We start from the raw sequence: 24,109 nt of genomic DNA, 5'->3' as shown, positions 1-24,109 counted from the left end.
GCCGCCCGGCGGCTGCCTCACCGTCGAGTGGGTTGAAGGGCTTATGTCGAGCTTCGATTGGTCGTCCAGGCATCTCCAGCCTTGTCAATTCCCCTCTCTCATGCCCGTCCATGTCTTCGACTCCCTCATCCTCATCGCTTCCAAGATCCTCCATAAGGAGCCTAACTGCGTCCACATCGACGACCTCGATTCCGATTCCACCGTCGTGGTGGTCGGCGACGTTCATGGCCAGCTCCACGACCTCCTCTTCCTCCTTAAAGACGCCGGCTTCCCTTGTCATAATCGCTTCTTTGTCTTCAATGGCGACTATGTGGATCGGGGTGCTTGGGGCCTGGAGACCTTCCTCCTCCTCTTAGCCTGGAAGGTACTCTCTCTCTCTCTTACTCTTCTGAACTGATGCTGAATTTACCTTTGGAAAGTGATTGAGCCCTTAGCTGTTTCCTCTTCCACTACAACTTGTCTATGTATGTTTGCCTTGTTTGGGTGTCCAAAACGACTTGCAACATGGATGTTGGGGCATTCAGGTATTGATGCCTAACAGGGTCTACCTTCTCCGTGGAAATCATGAATCCAAATACTGCACATCTGTGTATGGCTTCGAGAAAGAAGTGCTTACGAAATACGGTGACAGAGGAAAGCATGTCTACCGGAAATGCCTGGGATGCTTTGAAGGCCTCCCTTTGGCTTCTATAATAGCTGGGCGTGTCTATACAGCTCATGGAGGGCTCTTTCGCAGCACCACTGTCCCCCCTTCTAAGAGATCAAAGGGGAGAAAGAAATCATCCTCATTGTCTCTTGGTACTTTGGAAGAGCTGTTGAAAGCTCGAAGGTCAGTTCTTGATCCTCCTTGGGAAGGTTTGAACTTGATTCCTGGGGACGTTCTCTGGTCTGACCCGTCAATGGATCCCGGCCTTTCACCCAACAAAGAGAGAGGCATTGGTCTTCTCTGGGGTCCTGATTGTACGGAGGACTTCTTGAACAAGTTCAAACTAAAGGTGACAGCCAAACCACCTCTCTGCTTCTCTTTTACTGTTGGGTAACAGATGAAGAAACTTGATGCAAATGAAAAGCAAGTTGTGTGCTATGTTCCTTCCGGTGGACATAATCATACTATAGGATGAGTTGTTCCGATGCTGATTACAGCCTTGAAAAGCTAGTTGCCATGCCTTGTGTAAGAATGACATACCACTATGCCTCTTGTTGACACAGTTAATCATTAGATCACATGAAGGCCCTGATGCAAGAGAGAAGAGGCCTGGTCTTGCTGGAATGGATCAAGGGTACACAGTAGATCATGATGTTGAATCTGGAAGGCTGATTACTCTGTTCAGTGCACCAGATTATCCTCAGTTCCAGGTCTCTTATGTTTTTTGTTTCATAATCATCAATATGAAAATCAGAGTTAGATAGACATCTGAAAATCTTCATGTCACAGGCAACCGAGGAGAGATACAAAAACAAGGGGGCATACATCGTGTTGCAGCCCCCTGATTTTGATGCTCCTCTGTTCAGAAGTTTTGAAGCTGTTACACCCAGACCAGAGGTATGTGCTGCAGTTTTAGCGAGCAGGAACCACCCATGTATTATTTATTCACTTACCCATTCAGGAAAACTGCCGGCCTTGTGATAATACCCGTTTTGCAACTCAGGTCAATGCATATTATGACTACCAAGACGTGATAGATTCTGACGAAGAGTTGGATTTGGCATCGATGGCAACTGCTTCGTGAAAACCCAACCAAGCATGTGTCAGCTGTGCTTGTCCTTTATATGATGCAAAGCTTTTGTTGACATTGGAATTGTAATGATTCTTAGCTTGTTGGTGGTCTGACTTTATAAACGATATTTTCTTGTTAAACATGTGATGTCTATTTATATATATATATATATATATATATATATATATAGATTCAACTAGAACAGAGAAGGCCCAAATGAGCAGGGAAATCGCCCATACAACCGAACTGGTTCACTGTACGCACGATCTGTGTTGAACTTTGAAGATTGACGGATTTTTAGCACGCGGTTCATTTGACTTCACCTAACATCCCAACTGGCCGTGAAATTTTGAATAGGCTTCTGGGAAGCAGGCCTCAAAATGTGAAATCAAACTTTCTTGTTCTCTGCCACTGGTCGGAATAAAAAAAAAAATTCTTGCATCAACAAATATTGACTAACTTAAAGTTGACACCCAGGTAGTCGTACATCTCCATGGACTTTTGCGAGTGGGGGTAGGTGGACTTTGGTTATAAATACAATGGCCAGAAGAAGCCATCGCAAGTCATTCGTGTTTGTGTTTACAAAAAGAAGGGAAGAGAATGGGGGTTGAGGAGTCGTCGTCATCATCAGGAAAGACGGTGTGCGTGACAGGCGCTGGCGGATTCATTGCCTCATGGCTCGTTAAGCTCCTTCTCGACAGAGGTTACACCGTCAAAGGAACTGTCCGCAATCCAGGTTTCTTTTTATTTGTTTATAATACATGTTTGATCGAATTTGTCCATAGAAACAAGGCAATGAACATGACATTTGAGCGCAGAGGATCCAAAAAATGCTCATCTGATGGAGCTGAAAGGAGCAAAGGAGAGACTGACCTTGTGCAGAGCCGACCTTCTTGATTACCAAAGTCTCAAGGAAGCAATCCAAGGCTGCCATGGCGTCTTCCACACCGCCTCTCCTGTTACCGATGATCCGGTCTGTATCTCTGTTTTTTTCTTTAAATATTAATTATCCATATTAGGCCTAATTATTTGTGTATATATGAAAATAAAAGGAGAAAATGGTGGAGCCGGCGGTGAATGGGACAAGAAACGTGATAGAGGCAGCTGCTGAAGCTAGAGTGAAGAGGGCAGTGTTCACATCTTCCATCGGGACAGTCTACATGAACCCCAACAGGGATCCAGATGGCCTTGTTGATGAACACTGCTGGAGTGATCTTGACTACTGCAAGAACACCAAGGTACCCACCCGTCACATATATACACACACACATTCCCTTCAAATGTCAAGGCATGTAAAACGATGGCAATATCGGCAGAACTGGTACTGCTATGCGAAGACGGTGGCGGAACAGGTGGCGTGGGAAGTGGCGAAGGAAAGAGGAGTGGATCTGGTGGTGGTGAACCCGGTGCTGGTGATAGGCCCACTTCTGCAGCCCACGGTTAACGCAAGCACAGTTCACATCCTCAAGTATTTGACTGGCTCAGCAAAGACTTATGCCAACTTGGCTCAGGCCTATGTTCACGTGGAGGACGCAGCCTTAGCCCACGTTCTTGTTTTCGAGTCTCCCTCTGCCTCTGGCCGGTACATCTGCGCAGAGAGCTCTCTCCACCGCGGAGAGGTTGTGGACATCCTTTCCAAATTCTTCCCCGAGTACCCAATTCCTACCAAGTAGGCACACCCGCCCTCCCTTTCGTGCAAGCAACGTATACACACCTACTCCTCAATCTGCTCTTTTTGTTTAATGATATTACGGCAGGTGCTCGGACGAGAAGAACCCGAGAGTCAAGCCTTACAAGTTCAGCAACGACAAGATAAGGGAGCTGGGCCTTGAATTCGTGCCAGTGAGGCAGTCCCTCTACGACACCGTCCGGAGCTTGCAAGAAATGGGACACCTCCCTCTTCCTCAGCACCCCTCCCCTTCTCTCCCCGCTAATTAATTTATACCACTCCCTTCATTATATATAATATATATCATACGTTGTATCTCTTTGTTGGGAATTTGTAACTCTATTTTATATATAGAAAGAAGAATCTTATTTGCTAGCATGTTTGGTTAACACATCTCATACTATGACTTTGGGGAAAGATAACCATGTTTGAGTCCAGCATCATAACGCATCGTAACCTTCCCATCCCCTCCGCTCGTCCCACATTATCATGTCTATATTTTTATATGTTTTTTTTAGTTGATGTGGTAAGGTTACGATGACGTGGACATTATAATTGTTTGCCGCGTCACTATTTTGGTGCATTCGTAGTTTATGAGACGTTAGAAAATTCGATAACGCGTTTGGAAACAAATTTAAAAGTTTTATCGTGAATTTGCATGTTGAGTTTTTTACCATATATTTTTTTTTAAAAGTTTAATGTTTTTATGCCTATTTGATTTGATGAAGATTTATGCAGCATTTTACATACTATGAAAGCTAGGTTTAGGTAGAGAATGAAATAGAAAATCTCATAATAAAAATTATAGGAGATTAAATTTTTTTACGAGAGCCATTCTCTCAGTATAAATTGCATGAGTGATTTTATCGAATTCAATATTCGTTTTAAAAATATACCTTCCAACCAAGAGGACCGCTAATGGGCCGCCAAACATCATTAATGGGCCTCCAAACATCGGTAATGGGCTTGATCCACTGGAGAGACTTTCACCAACCCCAGCCGATGTGGTTCACCAACCCCGATGGGACCCGCGGAACGGGTGTGAGGGTGGGTGATTTCTTCTTAATTTGTTTTAAAATCCAGAAAAGGAGGGAGGGCGGTAGGTGAGGGATGCGACGTTAGCTTTAGTGGATGACTTGCTGCCTTCTTCTCTATCTCCTATTTAGTGCTTCGTGTGCTTGGGAATTCAATCCAGGAGCAATGAAGATCAACGTGCGGGAGTCGACGATGGTTCGGCCGGCGGCGGAGACGCCCGCCACGAGCCTGTGGATTTTACAGTTTAGGATTTTTTTTTTTTTTTTGCATTTTTCCACGATTCAGTTTGTTTAGATGCTATTCTCTAATAAATACAAAAATACTACGTCAAAATTTGGCTGTTTTTAAAAGAAATAGATTTAATTGAATCTATATCACATCTAAAATGAATGAAAATGAAAAAAATAACAAAACAAATATATATAAATGATGAAAATAAAACTTAGTAAAATGGAGCATCACTAAAATAATATCGTATTTTAAAAGATTGTATGGTATATTTGTGTATATTTTAGGAATGTAAGATAAAATAATTTTGTAAATTATAATCATAGATTCATAACACAATCACTTACAATTATACACACATGCTCACACACACACACACACACATATATATATATATATATATGTATGCGTTCATATCTATGACATAAATACTATTAACACCATTTCTTTTTATCTAATATTTTTTTTTTGTTTGTTAAGGATTCAAATTAATAAACCAAATCAAATGAAGATTTCATTATAAAAAAAATTATGAAAGGGTTAGGATAAAAAACAGCAATGAACAAATTGACCGACTTTATTAAACAACTAATCTTAATAAATCTAAATCCCTTCAACTACGCCTTTTCTTTCACTCTATTTATTTTTTTTAATTATTATTATTATTATCCCCTAAAACCATATAATCTTTTCTTACACTTGAGAATTGAGATACTGAAAATCTAAATTAATTCATCCATTGTATAATTTAACACTGATTAATTCCATTAATTAAATTATCTTTTTGCGTGTGTAAAAGAGATAGCGAGAGGGGAACGATAGGCGCGTAACGTTCGTACCTCGTCTTCAACCCCAGGAAGAAACCAGGGCCGTAATTATACGATTTAATTTTTTTATTTTGATTATTAATCAAATGATTGATTCCGTGATTGCGTTATTAAATATATTCCATCTGTTTCGTGTTTGATTGTAAAATGTATACTTTCATATATAGTTTATGCCATATATATATATATATATATATATATATATATGCTGCAACATAGTAGGTTCCATCATTGCATGCCGAATCCTTGGGAAGAAAATTTTCATTCAATTTTTAAAAATCCATGCACAATATATAACGTGACTTGCTCGATTTGTCCATTAGGTTTGAATTCATATAACATTGATTCGAATGATTAATTTGTCAACAAAGAATATATATATGTGTGTATATATGTATATGTATATATATATATTTATAAAGAGACTGAATGATAGAAACACGTGTTACATTTCAGTTTTCAAGTTTCATAGTAATATTGTTTTATTGTAAGGTATCTACAACTTTTGCAACCAAATTTTGGCTGTTTTCACTTCTGTTGTTTTTTACCCGTTTTGTAAATATTTACAGTTCAATTTGAGGCGTTATAATTTTTTTTTTGTAACGGTTCTATGACTAATTAAATTAAATTAAAAAACAAGGTCCGTTACAATTTTAAGAAAATTTTAAATTCAAAACAGGGTGCGCGATATTTTATATAAAAAAAGATTGATATTTGTTTTTTCATTGAGAAGAAAAATATATGAAATCTCTTCTTTTGTTTGATCAAATTCAAGCAACTTAGCTGGGATCTTTAGTCCATATCTAATTCCCCAAATGTACTTTCTATTTTTCAAATATGTTCAAAGTTAGACAGATCTAAAAATTAATTTATCACTAAATATTAGCAATACGATTAAAATATATGGTATTCTTAACTTGTTTTAAGAAATAATTATTTGCGAATGTTTTGTGGAAGTTATGAAGTTGATAATATTACCAGCCAACAATCGATCTATCCATCCAATGATGGCTGATTATGTGGCTCGAATTCCGGACCATGAGGCTATTGCTGGCGATTTGAGTCAACAAATAATTATGGATAGTGTCTACTTCTACCGACCCACCGGCGCCTCCAATTTCTTCGATCCCCGTATCCTCAAGGAAGCCCTCTCCAAGGCCCTTGTCCCTTTCTACCCCATGGCCGGTCGCCTCAAGCGGGACGACGATGGTCGCGTCGAGATCCTATGCAACGCTGCCGGCGTCCTCCTCGTTCTCGCCGACACCCCCTCCGTCATCGACGACTTTGGCGATTTCGCTCCCACTCTCCTCCTCCGCCAGCTTATCCCCACTGTTGATTATTCCGGCCCCATCGATTCCTACCCGCTTCTCGTTCTCCAGGTTCTTTTCCCTGACCCTTTTTTTTTGTCTGAATTCATCCATCTTCTTTGACCTGATTCAACAAGTAATGCCCATGTCGCGATTTTCTTAGGGATGCTTTCGTTTGCTCATCAGGTTACCTTTTTCAAATGCGGCGGAGCCTCCCTTGGAGTTGGCATGCAGCACCATGTGGCAGACGGATTCTCCGGTCTTCATTTCATCAATGCATGGTCCGACATGGCCCGTGGTCTTGACCTCACCATTCCACCCTTCATTGATCGTACCCTTCTCCGTGCTCGCGACCCGCCTCAGCCAGCGTTCCATCACGTCGAATACCAGCCTCCCCCTAGTATGAAGAACCCTGTCGATCCTTCCAAAGCAGGCCCTGACAACACCACCGTCTCCATTTTTAAGCTGTCACGTGACCAGCTCAATGCTCTCAAGGCCAAGTCCAAGGAGGAGGGGAACACCATCAACTATAGCTCTTACGAGATGTTGTCAGGTCATGTCTGGAGATCAGTCTGCAAAGCGCGGGGACTTGCTGATGACCAGGAGTCCAAACTCTACATTGCAACTGATGGAAGATCGAGGCTGCGCCCCCCGCTGCCACCCGGTTACTTTGGCAATGTCATATTCACTGCAACGCCAGTTGCCGTGGCTGGGGATCTTCACTCCAAACCCACATGGTATGCGGCAGGACAGATTCATAATGCGCTGGTCCGCATGGACAATGAGTATTTGAGGTCAGCTCTTGACTACCTGGAGATGCAGCCTGATCTCTCGGCTTTGGTCCGTGGTGCGCATACCTTCAAGTGTCCGAATCTGGGGATAACCAGCTGGGTCAGATTGCCCATCCACGACGCGGACTTTGGATGGGGCCGTCCCATATTTATGGGACCTGGTGGCATTCCCTACGAGGGATTGTCGTTTGTGCTGCCAAGCTCTGCCAACGATGGAAGCTTATCTGTGGCCATTGCTCTCCAGACTGAACACATGAAGCTCTTTGAGAAAATCTTGCATGATGATATATGAGGAAGAGAGTCCATCGGGTGCCAGTGCTAACTCCTCTTCAAGACAAGTTTCATCAACTATGTTGACATAAATTGTGCAGCTCTACACATTGGATCCTTCTGTTCCGTTTTGCGCACCTAACTGTTTATGTTGGTGATAAGTGTTGTGCCCTTTTGGACTATGATTCTGATGAACACATTCTGTTTGTGCAATGGTTATATGTATTCATGCTTTCTCCACAGCGATTGATCAAATTGGCACTGTTAGGTCTTTCCTGCTTGATGGCGTTAATGTCCCAAGTTTATCTCCAAACTTTTTGGAACAGTTACTATAATTGGGTTCTGTTATTGTAGATTTTTGTTTTCCTGTTGGATGATTTTTTGTGGTATGAAGCAATTGCATGCAGAACCCGTTAAGGCGTTGAATCCCTTGTAATAATATTTTGTAGCGGTGGTGCGAGTTGGATGAAGTGATCAGATTTATGTCATAAAAATATAAATCTTCAAACAGAGCCATCCCCAGACACACGTCTTCAAACAGTCTGTACATGCAAGAAAGAACCCATGCCACCACAAACCAACCAATTGTTTTCAATCAGAAGTGGTTTCCATTAGCCACTCCTCTCCATGACCCGTTTTGGTAGACTTTAGCCTTTGGTGTTCCCACAGACGCAGCCGCAACAAGACCTGCCACCACACCACATTTTTAATTTAATACCACCTTCCCAGTTCAGACAGCGTTTGACTGAGAATATTTCACCTAGGAACACTGCTGAAGGTTTTCCCGGTCTAGACTTGAATTCTGGGTGGAACTGAACTCCCACAAAGTATGGATGACTTGGCAATTCCACTATCTGCACTTCAGCGGAATGGTTATGATGATGATACATACACAAGGTAAAGAAAGAAAACTTGCTTTTAATGTTCCACATTCACAAGTACGTATGTTACCTCCATTCGTCGTCCCGTCTCATCCTTGCCAACAAATGAGAGGCCAGCCTTCTCGATTTCTGTTATCATGTCTGGGTTTACCTGCAAAAAGAATAAATTTCTCTTTTAAGGGGCTCCAAATGGAGAAGAGAAGAGGAGCACCATTTGCTCTCATTGCACCCAGAAACGTTATTACCTCATATCTGTGTCGGTGCCGCTCATCGACAAACTTATCATTGCCATACCTACAAAGATAAAACATGAGAAGATAAAAACAAAGGCGACAAAGATTGATCATATACAGAGAGAGAGTTATGTCCTTACAACTTAGCTGATATACTATCAGCAACCTGAAAGTAAGTCCTCCTTGACCCTAAACGCATAGTGCCCCCCATATGAGTTTTGGATCCCTAAACAGAGACGAAGATATTAAAAGACTTGGAGCAATCGGAAGCTACATGTGTGCATACGGGTCCGATACCTCTGGCATAAATATGACGCAAGGACTGGATGTTTCAGGGTTAAACTCTGTGCTATTTGCATCGTGCAAACCAAGAACTGAGCGGGCAAACTCAACAACAGCTAACTGCATTCCCAGACATATCCCAAGGAATGGGACCTTATGCTCCCGAGCATACTTTATCGCAAGTATCTTTCCCTGCACTCCTCTATCACCAAACCCTCCTGGCACAAGAATACCATCAGAACCCTGCAACAAGGCCACCACTCAGTGGAATATATATGTACCAAAAGGGTGTGCCATGCTCCATTCATAATTGTCTTACCTTCAAAAGTTCCCATGCAGCCTCGTGAACATTCGGCGCCTGCAATTGTCACATATCAATTACCAAGTTTTACAAAAATTAAGGATATTTAAGTACGTGTTTGCCATTATTGTAGAGTACTGCAACACAACTACAGAGTACAGACAAGACTGACCTCCATCGCAGCAGCCTCTTCAAGGTCACTAGCTGCAACCCACTCTATGACAAGCTTCTTGTGACATGCAACAGAAGCATGCAGAAGGGCCTGTAGTGAAAAATGCACTAGAAAGCTCAACTCTTTATAATCGTCAATACTAGATTACAAATATAATACCCAACATCCAGCTATGAAAAAAGTCAGGCATAAAACAGAAGCTGGACTAAAGTTCTACTTATATTCTGCTTGAATTACGAATACAGCGACCCACACACTCACCTTCAACACAGAGAGGTATGAATCGCTTAGTCCCGTGTACTTTCCAACCATGGCAATTCTGACCTGAAATATATATATATCCAAAGAGATCAACTATACTTCAAACCAAAAATCAGGCTAAGTATGTGAAACATTCAGTAACCACTACTTACAGGATCCTGCAGCGTGTCATAAACTCTAGTTCTTTCTGTCCACTCCGTCAAGTCAGGCTCTGTAGCATTGCTGAAGATCATGTAAAATGATTACTAAGAGATAGCCATGATATACAAAACTTCAGCCTGGAACCGTGACACCTTGAACAAACACAGAGAAAAGATATAGACAAGGTGATCCAAACACAAACCGAAGGAGGTTCAATTCTTTCAGGATAGCGTCATGAGCCTTTTGATCCTGTTTAAGATGAAGTTAACAACAGAAGCCGGAAAAGAGAACAAAATCAGCATACCAAGTTACCAACAAGCTACAGTGATATGATCAGTGCACAGAAATAAAAAGAGATCTTGACTTACTCTTAAAAGCAGTGGAACATGCCAAATATTTGGAACATCATAGAGAGTTACAATATTCTCTTCCTAGAAGGACATGGGGAAACAAAGAGCAGACCGTTTTCTCAGAAAGCGAATGTGCGAGAATGGTTCTGTAAGGAAATGAATGAAAAAAATATCAATAGTTCAACAACACATACCGGCACATGGCAAAAGTGAGAGAGTTTTGCCTTGACATTGTCTTCAAGTGCCTGTTACAAAAAAAAGGAATCCGTGTTAAGTACCAACACCTCGAACACAAGGATTATCATAGATTCATAGTCACCATTTATGAGATACCTTTGTACTGCGACACGCTAGAATATTTGGTGTCAAACCAAGGCTCCTGAGTCCTCGCACACTATGCTGGGTTGGCTTTGTCTTCTGCAAACGAAATTTGCATAGAGAATTGGTACACATTAATATAGGAGAGATACAACATTCACAATAGATAATTAAAGAAACAATAGAAATATACCTGTTCACCAACAACACTAAGAACAGGCACGAGGCTGACATGAACCAAGCAGAAATTTCCAGATCCTAGAACAATCATATGGACGCCGGTAAAGAAACTAGCTTTACGGGAAGAAGGTAAGATCGCATGCCAAATATTTGGAACATCATAGAGAGTTACAATATTCTCTTCCTAGAAGGACATGGGGAAACAAAGAGCAGACCGTTTTCTCAGAAAGCGAATGTGCGAGAATGGTTCTGTAAGGAAATGAATGAAAAAAATATCAATAGTTCAACAACACATACCGGCACATGGCAAAAGTGAGAGAGTTTTGCCTTGACATTGTCTTCAAGTGCCTGTTACAAAAAAAAGGAATCCGTGTTAAGTACCAACACCTCGAACACAAGGATTATCATAGATTCATAGTCACCATTTATGAGATACCTTTGTACTGCGACACGCTAGAATATTTGGTGTCAAACCAAGGCTCCTGAGTCCTCGCACACTATGCTGGGTTGGCTTTGTCTTCTGCAAACGAAATTTGCATAGAGAATTGGTACACATTAATATAGGAGAGATACAACATTCACAATAGATAATTAAAGAAACAATAGAAATATACCTGTTCACCAACAACACTAAGAACAGGCACGAGGCTGACATGAACCAAGCAGAAATTTCCAGATCCTAAAACAACAGATGGAAGCCACAAAGGAATAAGCTTTCCCGTGATATTCACTCACAAAATGCTCCAAAAATAAAAATGAATATAGAGCACAGGCCTCACCTACTCTATAAGAGAATTGACCAAGGGCCTCAATGAAGGGCATAGATTCAATATCACCTGGGACAGAACAGAGATAAAGTTTGTAGTTCTTCTATTTAATTAAATACGAGAAACAATTACCACGAAAGTTACCTATGGTCCCACCCAACTCAATGACACAGACATCTGGAGGACCTTCTTTTCCATCCACGGGAACATTGGCTACACGCTCTATCCATTCTTGGATGGCATCAGTAATATGTGGAACAACCTAAGAGAGGTAAAAGCTCAACTCAAACACTGAATCAAAGAAAGTAAAAGAATGGGAGTAGCAATTATGTATGAACCTGAACGGTCTTTCCAAGATAGTCCCCCTTCCTTTCCTTGTCAATGACTGACTGTAGGGAATCAGAGGCAAAAACTTAGAATCTGGGTACTGTAAGAAAGATTGAAATACTCAACTGATGAGGGAAGTAATACTTGATATATCTTTCCGGTGGTTATATTGTTGTCACGGGTTAATGTGCTGTCTAGAAACCGTTCATAGTTGCCAAGGTCCAGGTCCACCTAAACGTGAGGTCAAGCTTATCAGGGCGAGACAAGCAACAAATGAGACAGGAATCAGATATGAGACAAGATGGAATAATAACAGAATACCTCCCCACCATCATCTAACACAAATACTTCTCCATGCTCAAAGGGAGACATTGTTCCCGCATCCGTATTAAGATAAGGATCTGCGGACAAGGAAAAATCACAAGGCTTGACCAGACTAAGAAGTACGTGCACTCTACAGTGACATAGAGGAGACAAGAAAACCATGGGATAACTAGACATTAAAAGAGGAAGCAGGGGAAGAAAGGAGAGAGAAAGTACCAATCTTGATAGAAGTAACACGAAGACCACAAGCTTGAAGGAGAATGCCAATGCTACTGGCAGTGACACCTTTCCCAAGTCCACTCACCACTCCTCCCGTCACTAAAACGTACTTCATAGTCGCGCTCTCTCTCTCTCTCTCTCTCTCTCTCTAATCCAGGTACGGATCTCTTTTGAGGTGAATTCAGTCGAAAAAAACGACAGACCCGTTTGCCTATGGGACAAAGAAGAAGATATCGGCCCACGCAGCAGAAGAAGAGGAGACGTCGAGAAGACAAGCGCGATTATTTGTTTCAACACCGCCAATGGGTTCTCTTCTCCTAGGCAAGGCGGCGGCTTAAGCTCCTCCCTCGTATTTAACTCTTCCCTTTTTCAAAAATCTTTTCCCTAAAAATCATTACTATATGGATCAATTCATTTTTCTCGGAAACAGTGAAAAGAAAGTCAAGATCTTTTGAGCATGCCATTGCCGTAAGAATTTGAAACCGATTTCTTAAAAGAATGTAATCTGTTTGGTTATACAAACTAACATGAGGAATCTCTTCCTGGGGGATGAATTGCAGAGTGATTTTCAAAAGTGCTGCGTATCAATCTTATAATTTGGTAAGTTCAACTTCAATGGGTAATCAAAATACTCATCCAAGGAAGTGAAGGAGATGAGATTTACCAAAGAGAAGAGAAGCACAGACAAGAAGATTGCTAGAAGAGAAGCTGGGCATACATACCACCGAAGATGTTCAGACAAAACAGAAACGCAATTGAAATGAATTATAAATGCCTCTCCAGTCATCATCTCACATGAGCAAGGAAGGATACTACAAACAGCACCATTTTTTCAGACATACTCTCTCTCTCACACACACACACACACAACAAAGGCAAAGAAAGCTCCAAGTTGAAGCTTACATCAGTTTTTTAGTTATCCTCTGAACAAGTTTCCAGTGAAGTCGTTGTCCTCGTCATGACCTCGCCCGGAGGAGGGTGATCAAACTTGCATGCCGCCCCATACTTGCACATCCCTGTCTTCATGTAATAAGGGCAATGAACTGCACCCTGCGCACACGTGGATTAGCAAAATCACTATTCTTAAGCACAAATAAAACAGCTTCTGTATTGTACCTCTCTTCTGGGATACCCTGCAAGAGTGAGCTTCACACTCTCCTGTGAAGCTTGTTTGCTAGTTGCGGCAGCAGATCTGTCAATCGGGTGGTGGAACTTGCATCTTTCTCCAAACTTGCACTCCCCCGTCTTCATATAGTACTGCAAAAAAACTCAAACATTGATAAACAATAACCACTAAAGAGACTGATCAGTATGTTTCACAAGAAATACTTACATCGCATTCTGCTTGTCCAGGCCGCTGTGGGTAGACACCAATCTGCAACATTCTCGAATTTAATTGACTCTAAAGAAACTGATTGATCTTGTCACATTTTCCAGAATATGAGAGTACACCCTCCTACCGTGGGTTGATAAAGGGAGGCAGCTGGAGTAACAACCCCGAGGTTAACATTCGCAGCTGTTGATGCCACTAGAGGATAGGTTATCCCAGCAGCCGGTGGGACAAATGCTGTACAATAACAATACCACCGGGTTAAGATGGCAAACGACACATTAAAGATTCTAAAACACAGATACCAAAATTCTTGACATGAGACAGGCTCACAAACCAGTCCTGTCAGGATGATTGTAGCGGCAGGTGGGCCCATACTTGCAACTGATCATGAAAAGAGAAAACAAGTTAGAATACTAACTTCTTAGTGTCTCCTGTCATTCCATTCATTTAATATCCCTTTGGTGTCATTGAATTAAGAGATGCCGTTTCTTGTCACTCTTCTGATCATAAAGGGGCATATCTCTCACCATTTTTTCTTTATTATCTTTTTGGGCTTTTCAGGAACGAAATCTATAATATCCAGTCAAATGATATTCACCTTCCCATTTTGAGGTAGAATGGACAGTCCACTTCACCCTGTCAGAAACAAAAGCTACAATCCCATTAGTAGAAGTTGTATCCGCGCACAAGGCTAGAAGTTTAAGAAAGAATTGTCTATCATACCTACCTAGGATTTCTAGATAGTTCACATAAGATAGCATGTCATCTTTATGCAATGTGAAGATGGAAATGTTACCGGTCTAACAGGTAGTCCTTTGGAGTTGTGATAGGGCGCTGGGGTGAATGTGAGACTGGTCAAACCCTCACTGCTACCAGTCTCTTGGCCAGAATATGATATTTGGATATCCTTCGGGTGGTGAAACTTGCAGCTTGGCCCAAATTTACATTTTCCAGTCTTCATGTAGAACTGTTGCGGAGTTAAATCACAAATTCTTAAACAAATCCTATTAAATCCAGGAGAGAGAACTGAAGATACATACAGATGGATAGACAGACATATATAGATATCTTACAGCACATGGGGGCTCGGAGGGCCTGTCAGGCAATGCATCAGAGTAATCCAAAGTGCCCTGAAATATTAAAAAGCATCAGGCTCTTTATGTGCAAGCACAACCTAGGAGAAAAATAGCGCATCAGAAATGGAATGGACAATCACATACTGCAGTCATTGCTTTTGGATGATTAAACTTGCACCTAGAACCATACTTGCAGCGTTGCGTTTTCAAATAATACTGTCCAGCAAAGATAAATTAATAACCCAAATCCTCAGGAACACATAAGGAGTTAAAATAGCTAGCAAAGGGTTTAAGATCCACTTACAGGACAATCTGGTTCTCCTGGTCTCACAGGGTACGGTTCGTTTGGTGCAAGCGGTGCCTGAACAAGAATCCGTGTCAGGGTACAGTGACAACCCAAAAAGAAATAGTTCTCTTATTATCCTGATTCTAGCCTGATAACTAAGTGAGTAACATGTCTCATCACAGCCTAGGAAAAACGAGGATCTTGAAAAAGTGAAAGCCAGAATCACAGTTCTTACGTAAAATGTTTTCTAGACAAGTTCTTGTTGACGTAGTCAAGATATCTTGTAACACAGGTTACAACTAAAGCCAAACAATGCACATTGTTTAGTTAAAAAGGAACAACAGACAAATTGTCACGGTATTAAGCACTTTAAACATACTACACTACAAGAGTCAAAGCAAACCTCTCTCACAGTATAACAGTAACATCATAGTAGACATGATAAATACTTAGATAGTGGTAAACGATCACCTCTTTCCAATCTGGGATTCCACCCTCAGGAACCCAAATAGGATGATCAAACTTGCAGCTATCTCCAAATTTACATGTTCTTGTTTGCATATAGTGGGTACAATCCTTCTCCCCGGGCCTCTGTGGATAAATAGGCAAATGGTCCGTACTCTCCAACTTAGAGCGCTTGGTTAAATAGTCTGTAGTATACCAAGCCTCGGTTTGACCAATTGTGTTATGGACACCCAAGACAGTAGGATAGTAGTGCTATATAGTACATATAGACAATAAATATACAACAAAATGAGAAAATATATGTTGCTGTGTATGTAGATTTTGAAAATAGATTTTGGAGTAGTAACATTTAGGAGAGACTATAATACGGCAAAATATAGCTTTAGATAGATGTAAAAGCTGTAAGAAAATTCTGGTTTATATACAATCCTTATAGAAAGCCCTTTACTTTAAAACCATATAGTTGCAACAAGATATCGGTTTTGCAGATCACCGAGTGTTCTGCTATGAAATACAAAGTAAATGACAAACAAAAACTGGGGGTTTATCTCCGTTCTCAGGCATTTCTAAAGCAGACTAACCAAGAGATTCTGATATAAGGAGGTATTTAGTTTACATACCAATACTTTAATAAGAAGTTGTAAGTATATATGGCCTTAGGGGCTTGATTCAGATTTCTAAGCTTTGGATTGCCCACAGTACAACAAAAGGGATGCAAGTAATCCATTTTCCAGAACCTATGTTTCAGCTACCGAAAGCACAACAGAACATAAACCAGTATATATGTTCATCCAAAATGCAAATTAAGCTACTATCTTTAAATTGAACATGAAGCCCAAGACCATGATGAACCGCTAGATCTGGTCAAATCACTGCTGCGATTAAGGAGACCATGATGAAATTAACTCCTAACTTTCGAGTCGTCCCACATGATATAGAAGAAATGAACCAGAAACGGAAGCAGATGTCAGACGTAAAAAGAAAAAGGACAAACCTTCGGAGGTGCGTTTGACGCCGGGAGCGGAGGGAACCTCGACGCCAGGAGGCCATGTGTCCTGATGCTGCAGCAGCTGCGAATACCCCAAATGCGAGGCCGTATTATTCAACAGGTGGTGGTACATGGTGGAGGCTATGGAAGAGGAATACTGGCTCAAAGCTTCCGACCCAAGTAGCGAAACGTTGAATCGGGGAGGTGAAGGCTCGAGGAGAGGCTGTTCTTAGGCGGTGGAGGCGGATGCGTAGGGTGTGCAGGGCGTAGCTGTACAAACGATAAAACCCTAAGAGGGTCCTCTACTTTTGTTAAACATATCGGAGTGTTGCTACTTTTGGTCTCTACAAAGAACAAAAAGAGCTCGGATCCAGATGCCCATAAATTTTAGAGCAAGTTTGTATGGTTGAGAGTTTTTGTTGTTGCCCCTTAAATAAATTTCTTTTTACTTTCAACCCCCCTTCTCTCTCCTTCTTCTGAGCACAGAGTTTTTTTTTTTTGGTCAAAATCTTGACAAAGAGTTTAGTAGCGTAGCCATTTGTTCAGCTCTCATACAAAAGCTCGCACATTTACAACACAATTGAGTCAATGATGAACAATTCAGAAGCTTTTCCGTCTGGGAGGAGATTTCTTCTTTCCTTTTTTTTTTTTTTTTTGGTTTTTGGTACACTGCACCACCAGCACAAGTGCAAGAATTTACTTCAAACTAAGAGGAAGGGCATTGATTGATTGAAGTATTCATGGTCATGAACCCTCCTTATATCTTATTAAACAGATGACTCTAGAAGAAAGGAACCAAAACCAAATGCTAGCAATTCAGCATCGCAGATGGGCTTTTGAGGCCAGACCAAATGCTAGCAATCTTGTTCTTGACTCCAACGCTACAACAGCATCGATGAACTCTTCAGTATTCATAGATATATATGGATCCCTTCCAACACAACAAGCTGGCTAGTCAGTACGATTTTATTGGAGACAATAGAAGAACGCAGAAAAACAACTGACAGAAGAAGCATACGGATCTTAGACAATTATTAGCAAAAGAACTTGAAGGTAAAAAAAATAATCCAACTTGTATAACGGTTGTGTCAAATACCCCGTGTTAGAAGTGTGTATCTGATTCCTGTATATATGAATTCAAGTATATCTGGCTGAAAGATGGTAATATATATTACAGAGAAAGAAGGGGAAAAAAAAGGTGCCTAAAAGTACTCAAAATCAACGTAAGCCGTATCATCGGTGGGACCAGAAGCACATGTCAAGATTTGCTTCTCGGTCTTCTTTCCCTTGCAGACGTAAGCCGACAAGTCGACGGGGTCGGGGACGTGGGGAGGTGAGGCACTCCTCACCAGAGCCCAATTCACGCCTTCGAAGAAAGGGTGTTGCTTTATCTCGGTGGCTCCGCGCGTGTAAGCGATCCTCCGGTGAGGATCTTTAACCAGAAGCCCCCTTATGAGGTCACGAGCCGCAGGGCTCACTTGTGGGTTCTCCGGAAACTTAAGCGGTTGCCCCACCACGTTGTGCAGTGTGGCTCTGTTGCCCTGTCCCTTGAACGGCGTCGTCCCATGCAACAGTTCGTACAGGAATATCCCGAAGGTCCACCAGTCAACAGCGCTGCCGTGTCCTTCCCCTCGTATGATCTCGGGTGCCAAGTACTCATGCGTCCCCACGAACGACATTGATCTTACATCAGTCGGCTCAGCCATTAGCTCCGGCACTCCCCCTCCTATTCCTGAGTCTGATTTCGCCTTTCGGGATTTCTTGGATGGTAGCAGACGCGGCAGGAACCCCGAGGGTTGCATGCACCCATGGACGGCAGAGTCTTCGTTAAGGATAGCCCCAGACCCGTTGCTGCCTCCTCCTCCTACTGAGGAGGATTTCACGAGGGTTGGGTTGAAGGAGCATCGCAGGGAGAGGTCAAAATCAGAGAGCATGATGTGGCCTTGGTCTCGCACCAGAACATTCTCCGGCTTCAAATCCCTGTACACAACTCCCAGCATGTGTAAATACTCCAGTGCCAATAACACCTCCGACGCGTAGAACCTGTTCATCAACCACATCCACCCACATCAAACAAACAAACAAAAAATCCATATCATCGGAGGATAAGATAAAAAGCCTGCAGTGTTACTCCTACTTTGCTGCCTCTTCAGTGAAACGCCTGCAGGGCTGCTTCTGTCTCAGGGAATATAGATTGCCGCCACTACAAAACTCCATAACCAAGCAGTAGAACTTGTCAGTCTCAAAGTAAGAGTAAAGGGTAGGCAAGAAGGGATGATCAAGCAAGGAGAGAATCTCTCTTTCAGTCTGAGCCCTCAACAGCTTGTTTCGGCTAGCCAAAGAAGCCTTATCCATGACTTTCATGGCGAAAAATGTGGCAGTCCCTCGCAGCTCGGCGAGGTAGACACTGCCGATGTCACCATACCCCAAACGTTTCAGAAGTCGAAAGTTGTCAAGGCCCATTTGGGTTCCTCTTGAAGCAACTGAGTTGACGGCATCCCACCTCACGTCCCCTCCCGTGTGAGGCTTGATCGGGGCCGTCAAACTATCGGTTTCTGTGTTGTTGAACTTTGAATCAACATTACCGTTGGTCCATCGAAGGAGATGATGATTTATCTTCTTATCGCTGTGGGTGGTGGAATCTGCCTTGATGAACTTGTTAGAATCAGTCTCAGTCTCGGGAGACTTTGTAGATTGGTATTTGACAGAGCGTGGTTCAGGTCTTGCCAGAGGATCCATCTTCTTGGGGTCGAAGTGAGGGTTTCTAGGAACGTTATCGCAAAGTTTGAAAGAAAAATGGCTCACACCAGCTGGGGACTTTGGTTTTGGGATTGGCTCCATCTTCTTTGGGTTTAATGGTACTGTATTCTTATTCGAGGCTAAGTCCATTTGTTCTCGTCTCACCCCTGCAATACCAAAAGATGTAAGAAGAACAAAAGAAAAACCAAGACAGCCTTGGACAAACGACATGTTTATGATGAGATTGGTCTTAGTCATATGCGATCATTCCTATATGAACGTTAGCCCATAAAAGTTCTGGAGATAGCTGTAGTTTACCAATGCACAGGTTCAAGCGAAAACTGATAAAACTCAGAAGACTCTTAACGTGAGATAAGTCAGGAGGCGTCCTTACGGGGTTTGAGGGCACTGGAGGAGAGACAATCCGATCCGACAACAACTCCTTCCGTATCAGAACATGTTCAAATCCTTAAACCAAAAGAAAAAGCGTTGTTACCCTCCTACCCCAAACACAGCTTACTAATCACACATGGTAGAAAGTTATCCTTTGCTGTAATATTTTTATTACATTTAGACGTATTGTTATTTCACCCAAAGAAAGAAAAAGAGAGGCGATTATTACTTGTACGTAAATTTTTTTAAAAAAAAAGGCTTGAAGATTACAATGTCGCCGGGAAATCAAGAATGTGGAGGAGGACCTCGATCTCTTGCTCCCCTCAACCCCAAGAGAAGATTTGAAGAAAAGAAAATGGGGAAATGACCATAGCTTCAAACAAGAAAGGCCTACGCAAAGAATGCCGCTTCTTCCTCTCTTTTCCTAAATTAACCTAAAATCTGTTGATTCAGAAAGGGTTGCCATAAATACGTGTTTTTGTGAGGATAAAATTTAGTTAGGCTATATGCATGAATTATCTCTTTATTATATTTACCTTGTTTGGGACTTTAATATACACGCCTATGTGTCCAAATATGCCCTTTTCGCTCATCACCTAAAATCCAAATCGATTTGTTTTAATCTATTAGGCGCGTTTAAACCATCACCAAAGTTTTGCCACCATGTTGTCGGATGATAAGCCAAGTCATTAGAATCTTGACCACTCGAAGAGATCTTCTCTTTGTGTTCTTCAGGACACGTCGATTGCTTCGACAATTAATGACATTACATTTTACTTCAATTCGTTATAAACTTAGGTGGAGAATCAATAGCGGTCGATTGTGGTTTCATTTTTCCTATCGCAAAAACCATATGTAATCCTTTTTTTTTTTTTTTAGTGGAGCGAATGTGTTGGGCCTTGTTACTCTTTCGACACCATGATTTGGGCCATGCAAAGCCCATGTGATGATTATTTCCATAGGATCAAATATATTTTGAATATGAAAACGTGGGCTATGACCCAAATAAATGGAATCGATTGGACTAATATGGATATCTCGGCTTATTAACAAGCAAAACCTATACAACATATATACGCACTTGATTGTGCATTATATGTGCGTGGACATTGTGAATAATTAAAAGGACCATTCCATAGAGGAGAAGAGTGCAGCAAAATCAGGATCAAAAGTGGAGCAATCGAAGGAAACATCCATGTTGGTAACGTCGAGCGTTTGACTTTGATCATCAATGGTGTCTCCACGCTCAACCGGAATGGGATCTTCTTGAAACTGTCGGCCGAAAGCAACGTCCCAGCTGTCTGGATAACTCTCATCGAAAAGGCCCAGCATTATCGATGAAGAATCGTAAGTTGGAGGATTATTCATGGTAGTTGGAAGAGAAGGTTTGATCTTGATGGAAGGAGAGTCTTTGATGATTGAGAAGGTTTCATGATCATCAAGTGGACGGTGATGTTTGGCCTTGGCCTTATTATCATTAGATGGCAAGGAGGAAGCTCTCTTGTGGGAAGGCATCAGGTTGTGAGTTCGTGGGTCTAAGCCTTGAGACATTAGTTTCTTCTTTATACATGAGTTCCAAAAGTTCTTCACTTCATTGTCTGTGCGTCCTGGCAGATGCTTCGCTATTTGTGCCCATCTGTACGCACATATATAACCTTGTAGTTGTTTTCTATTTGACATATACAGTTACAAGAAGGATATATATATATATACACACACACACCAATACCTGTTGCCTAGAATGCGGTGAACATCGATGATGATCTGCTCTTCCTCGGCAGTGAAAGAGCCTCTCCTAAGATCAGGGCGGAGATAGTTTATCCACCTCAACCTGCAACTCTTTCCGCATCTCTCCAGACCTAGACCACATATTAATCATTTATGATGGGTACGTTGGTCTTATGTATGTATAGAGATATATATGGTATATACACACACACACACACCAGCGAGCTTCGGGACAGAGCTCCAACTGGAATGGCCATGCGAAGTGATATAACGAAGCAGCTTCTCGTCTTCTTCGGGGGACCAAAGCCCTCTCTTCACCTTCTGTTTGCCGCAGCATCTGTGCCCCATCTTTCATCCACCCTCCTAATCCTACCCTCTTCTCTCTTCCGTCTATTTCTCTCTTTATACTCCCTTCGACTTTTATATTTGGCCATTTTCTTATTCAATAAAATATAAGGTTAGTTTCGTGCGGCAATAACAATAAGAGAACCTATCTCCTCTTCCATTCCATTCTTTGTTTCAAAACTGGAAGTTTCCATGACACTAGCTAGCCCGTTTCCTTGCTCACTATCATTCCACTTCTTGATCTCTTTCATTTATTTATTCATTTATGCACAAAATAATCATTCAGATCAAACATCATCTATAAAATGTTTGCATCTAGACATATTAATCTTCGTAGAGCAGCATATGTTATATATATCCAAGCACCATATATAATGCTTTATTTATATATCGTAAATAATTGATACGAGCTGCCTTTCTTGCCAACGTAAATTTACCGAATTTTGCTTTTGGAAAAAGATTGTGTCTTCTTTTGGAAGAGAAACCCCAATTAAAGCTGCATGAATATTTTCAATTACCTTATTTATTATGATGAATGTTTTAGGGTTCCAACTTAAAATATTACCAAACAATTAAGTACTCTTGTTTCTTGGCTCTTGGAATTCGGTCAAAGTTTTACTTGATATAGACGCCGTATGTTCTATTTTACGCGTGACAGCAAAGGTTTCGACCCTCCATTTCAATTTGTCAATATGTTTATTATACTCATGCTGATATAATACTATATTATATATAAATTTATAAAAAGCTTACTTGTCGTTGAATTTTCACAGTTAACACGAATTATCTGCACCTAATCCAAAAACTGATCTTATTCGTTTGTATGAATACAGAAGACTGATTTATCCCCTGTATAAAGTTTATGTGCAAAACATAATTAAAGATATTGATCATATGTCAACAAGAAGGGGAGTTTTTGTGCAAACAAAAATATTAATCATACGTTTTAACACAAAAAAAAAAAAGATTGATGATCATAGGTACGTTATATATGTATAAGTGAACAAGATTCTCGTATTTATTATTCGTTCCTTTAATTCTCTTTAGTTAATGAAGCGTTGTTAATGAATAGATCCTTCTTGACCTGACATTAATTGTCCGTTTTGTTAAGTATACTTTATTTTTTTACCAAAAAAAAAGTATACTTTATTCTTATTTTTTTATTATCATCATTGTGTTTCGTAAGGGTTGGTTTTCTTTTACTCAGTCTCGTATCCATCCCTGGTGTGTGTGTATATGTTTGCATCCAAATGGAAGAAATGGTACCGTGTAGTTTGATATATGGTTGCTACTTTTTTTGTGTTAAACATATGGCTGCTACTTCAGTTTCCCAAGAAATATTGGGTTGAATATTCCAACGGATTATTGTCGAATATTATATTAAAGTAATTTATGGCTAAGAATAAGAATGCTTGTTTTCTTACCTAATTCCGAGTGTCTCCGGAAGAACCAGACAATAATCTCGAAACGGACATACATATACATATACGTAACATATATATTCATTTGTATTGGTCTAGAGATTTTGTTTTTGTGTCTAACCACCTTTTCGATTTATCTGAGTTAATGACCGTCTCGTAATTAGCTTGAAGATTTCCTTTTTTTTTCGAGAGAGATCAGGTCGCATGATTATTAGAGATTATATTGGATCCCATTCGGGTATATATAGTGCTGACTAACGTTCGCCATTGCCAGGTGTTGGTGTTAACAATTTTGTTTTCTTACTACAAACATGAAGTTGGAGAAAATGGGAAATAAATGTTTGCAGGTGTGTGTACGTAATTCTGCATATATCTCTGAATTTTGCTTCCTGTATCCCTTTCTTCCTTATAAACGTTTTTTTTAATCATTTGATTCAAGTTAGTTTCCTTGCACTTGATTAGCACGCCAAAAGGCAGCATTCAATCGTTATGCATTAATATATGATTACTGCAAATGCTGTTAATTAACTTATAATCACCCATCACTCTAATTAATGTACTATATATATCCTTAATTATCTAAATCAAGGTACAAATTAGCTGTCTTTGTCGTCTTCTAGCCTGTTTTTCCATTGAGATGGGTCATTTTTTCAGTTTAACATCTTGCTTAGTCCTAGACATATTATTTTATTGAATAATTGTTTTATGGTTTTTGGATAAACCCTTATCCTGGG

At 41.0% G+C, this 24,109-nt stretch overlaps 7 protein-coding genes across 8 annotated transcripts; 3 read left to right on the top strand and 4 right to left on the bottom strand.

Annotated features, from left to right (window-relative positions):
* Positions 1-6: 6 nt before the first annotated feature.
* Positions 7-1,877, top strand: LOC104826459 (serine/threonine-protein phosphatase 7). Its single transcript, XM_019200688.1, has 5 exons — positions 7-364; positions 525-995; positions 1,210-1,356; positions 1,436-1,543; positions 1,650-1,877. The coding sequence occupies exons 1-5, from the start codon at positions 44-46 to the stop codon at positions 1,728-1,730; spliced, it is 1,128 nt and encodes a 375-aa protein (XP_019056233.1). The 5' UTR covers positions 7-43; the 3' UTR covers positions 1,731-1,877.
* A 317-nt stretch (positions 1,878-2,194) lies between these two features.
* Positions 2,195-3,765, top strand: LOC104826414 (cinnamoyl-CoA reductase 1-like). The gene is made up of 5 exons (XM_010559103.2): positions 2,195-2,454; positions 2,537-2,691; positions 2,771-2,956; positions 3,035-3,387; positions 3,476-3,765. The coding sequence occupies exons 1-5, from the start codon at positions 2,319-2,321 to the stop codon at positions 3,654-3,656; spliced, it is 1,011 nt and encodes a 336-aa protein (XP_010557405.1). The 5' UTR covers positions 2,195-2,318; the 3' UTR covers positions 3,657-3,765.
* A 2,788-nt stretch (positions 3,766-6,553) lies between these two features.
* On the top strand, positions 6,554-8,125 carry LOC104804487 (shikimate O-hydroxycinnamoyltransferase). The gene is made up of 2 exons (XM_010528803.1): positions 6,554-6,856; positions 6,971-8,125. Exons 1-2 carry the CDS (start codon positions 6,554-6,556, stop codon positions 7,865-7,867), a joined length of 1,200 nt encoding a protein of 399 aa, XP_010527105.1. The 3' UTR covers positions 7,868-8,125.
* A 184-nt stretch (positions 8,126-8,309) lies between these two features.
* Positions 8,310-12,962, bottom strand: LOC104826408 (CTP synthase-like). The gene is made up of 21 exons (XM_010559091.1): positions 12,599-12,962; positions 12,380-12,459; positions 12,203-12,289; positions 12,070-12,120; positions 11,876-11,993; positions 11,744-11,800; positions 11,579-11,643; positions 11,401-11,484; positions 11,262-11,312; positions 10,485-10,547; positions 10,319-10,365; positions 10,128-10,197; positions 9,976-10,038; positions 9,715-9,804; positions 9,561-9,599; positions 9,257-9,484; positions 9,100-9,185; positions 8,972-9,020; positions 8,797-8,877; positions 8,606-8,699; positions 8,310-8,532 (listed from the first exon to the last, which is right to left on the bottom strand). Exons 1-21 carry the CDS (start codon positions 12,714-12,716, stop codon positions 8,441-8,443), a joined length of 1,713 nt encoding a protein of 570 aa, XP_010557393.1. The 5' UTR covers positions 12,717-12,962; the 3' UTR covers positions 8,310-8,440.
* Positions 12,963-13,284: 322 nt separating this feature from the next.
* Positions 13,285-17,143, bottom strand: LOC104826401 (zinc finger CCCH domain-containing protein 37-like). The gene is made up of 12 exons (XM_010559085.2): positions 16,756-17,143; positions 15,768-15,946; positions 15,315-15,371; positions 15,155-15,226; positions 15,008-15,064; positions 14,731-14,901; positions 14,533-14,570; positions 14,269-14,315; positions 14,062-14,168; positions 13,935-13,976; positions 13,718-13,858; positions 13,285-13,651 (listed from the first exon to the last, which is right to left on the bottom strand). Exons 1-12 carry the CDS (start codon positions 16,880-16,882, stop codon positions 13,514-13,516), a joined length of 1,176 nt encoding a protein of 391 aa, XP_010557387.1. The 5' UTR covers positions 16,883-17,143; the 3' UTR covers positions 13,285-13,513.
* A 653-nt stretch (positions 17,144-17,796) lies between these two features.
* On the bottom strand, positions 17,797-20,292 carry LOC104826389 (serine/threonine-protein kinase AGC1-5). Of its 2 annotated transcripts, none has more exons than XM_010559065.1 (4): positions 20,111-20,292; positions 19,883-19,956; positions 18,887-19,655; positions 17,797-18,792 (listed from the first exon to the last, which is right to left on the bottom strand). In XM_010559065.1, the coding sequence occupies exons 3-4, from the start codon at positions 19,636-19,638 to the stop codon at positions 17,952-17,954; spliced, it is 1,593 nt and encodes a 530-aa protein (XP_010557367.1). In that variant the 5' UTR covers positions 19,639-19,655; positions 19,883-19,956; positions 20,111-20,292; the 3' UTR covers positions 17,797-17,951. The 2 variants fall into 2 exon arrangements, with proteins under 2 accessions (XP_010557367.1, XP_010557374.1); XM_010559072.1 differs by having other exon boundaries at positions 20,152-20,292.
* Positions 20,293-20,887: 595 nt separating this feature from the next.
* LOC104826381 (myb-related protein Hv33) lies at positions 20,888-21,958 on the bottom strand. Its single transcript, XM_010559052.2, has 3 exons — positions 21,828-21,958; positions 21,611-21,740; positions 20,888-21,517 (listed from the first exon to the last, which is right to left on the bottom strand). The coding sequence occupies exons 1-3, from the start codon at positions 21,955-21,957 to the stop codon at positions 21,001-21,003; spliced, it is 777 nt and encodes a 258-aa protein (XP_010557354.1). The 5' UTR covers position 21,958; the 3' UTR covers positions 20,888-21,000.
* Positions 21,959-24,109: the final 2,151 nt, after the last annotated feature.

The sequence above is a fragment of the Tarenaya hassleriana genome, unplaced genomic scaffold, assembly GCF_000463585.1.
Source record: "Tarenaya hassleriana unplaced genomic scaffold, ASM46358v1 Cleome10, whole genome shotgun sequence".
Classification (NCBI taxonomy): domain Eukaryota; kingdom Viridiplantae; phylum Streptophyta; class Magnoliopsida; order Brassicales; family Cleomaceae; genus Tarenaya; species Tarenaya hassleriana.
This window is presented reverse-complemented; position numbering and strand designations above follow the sequence as displayed.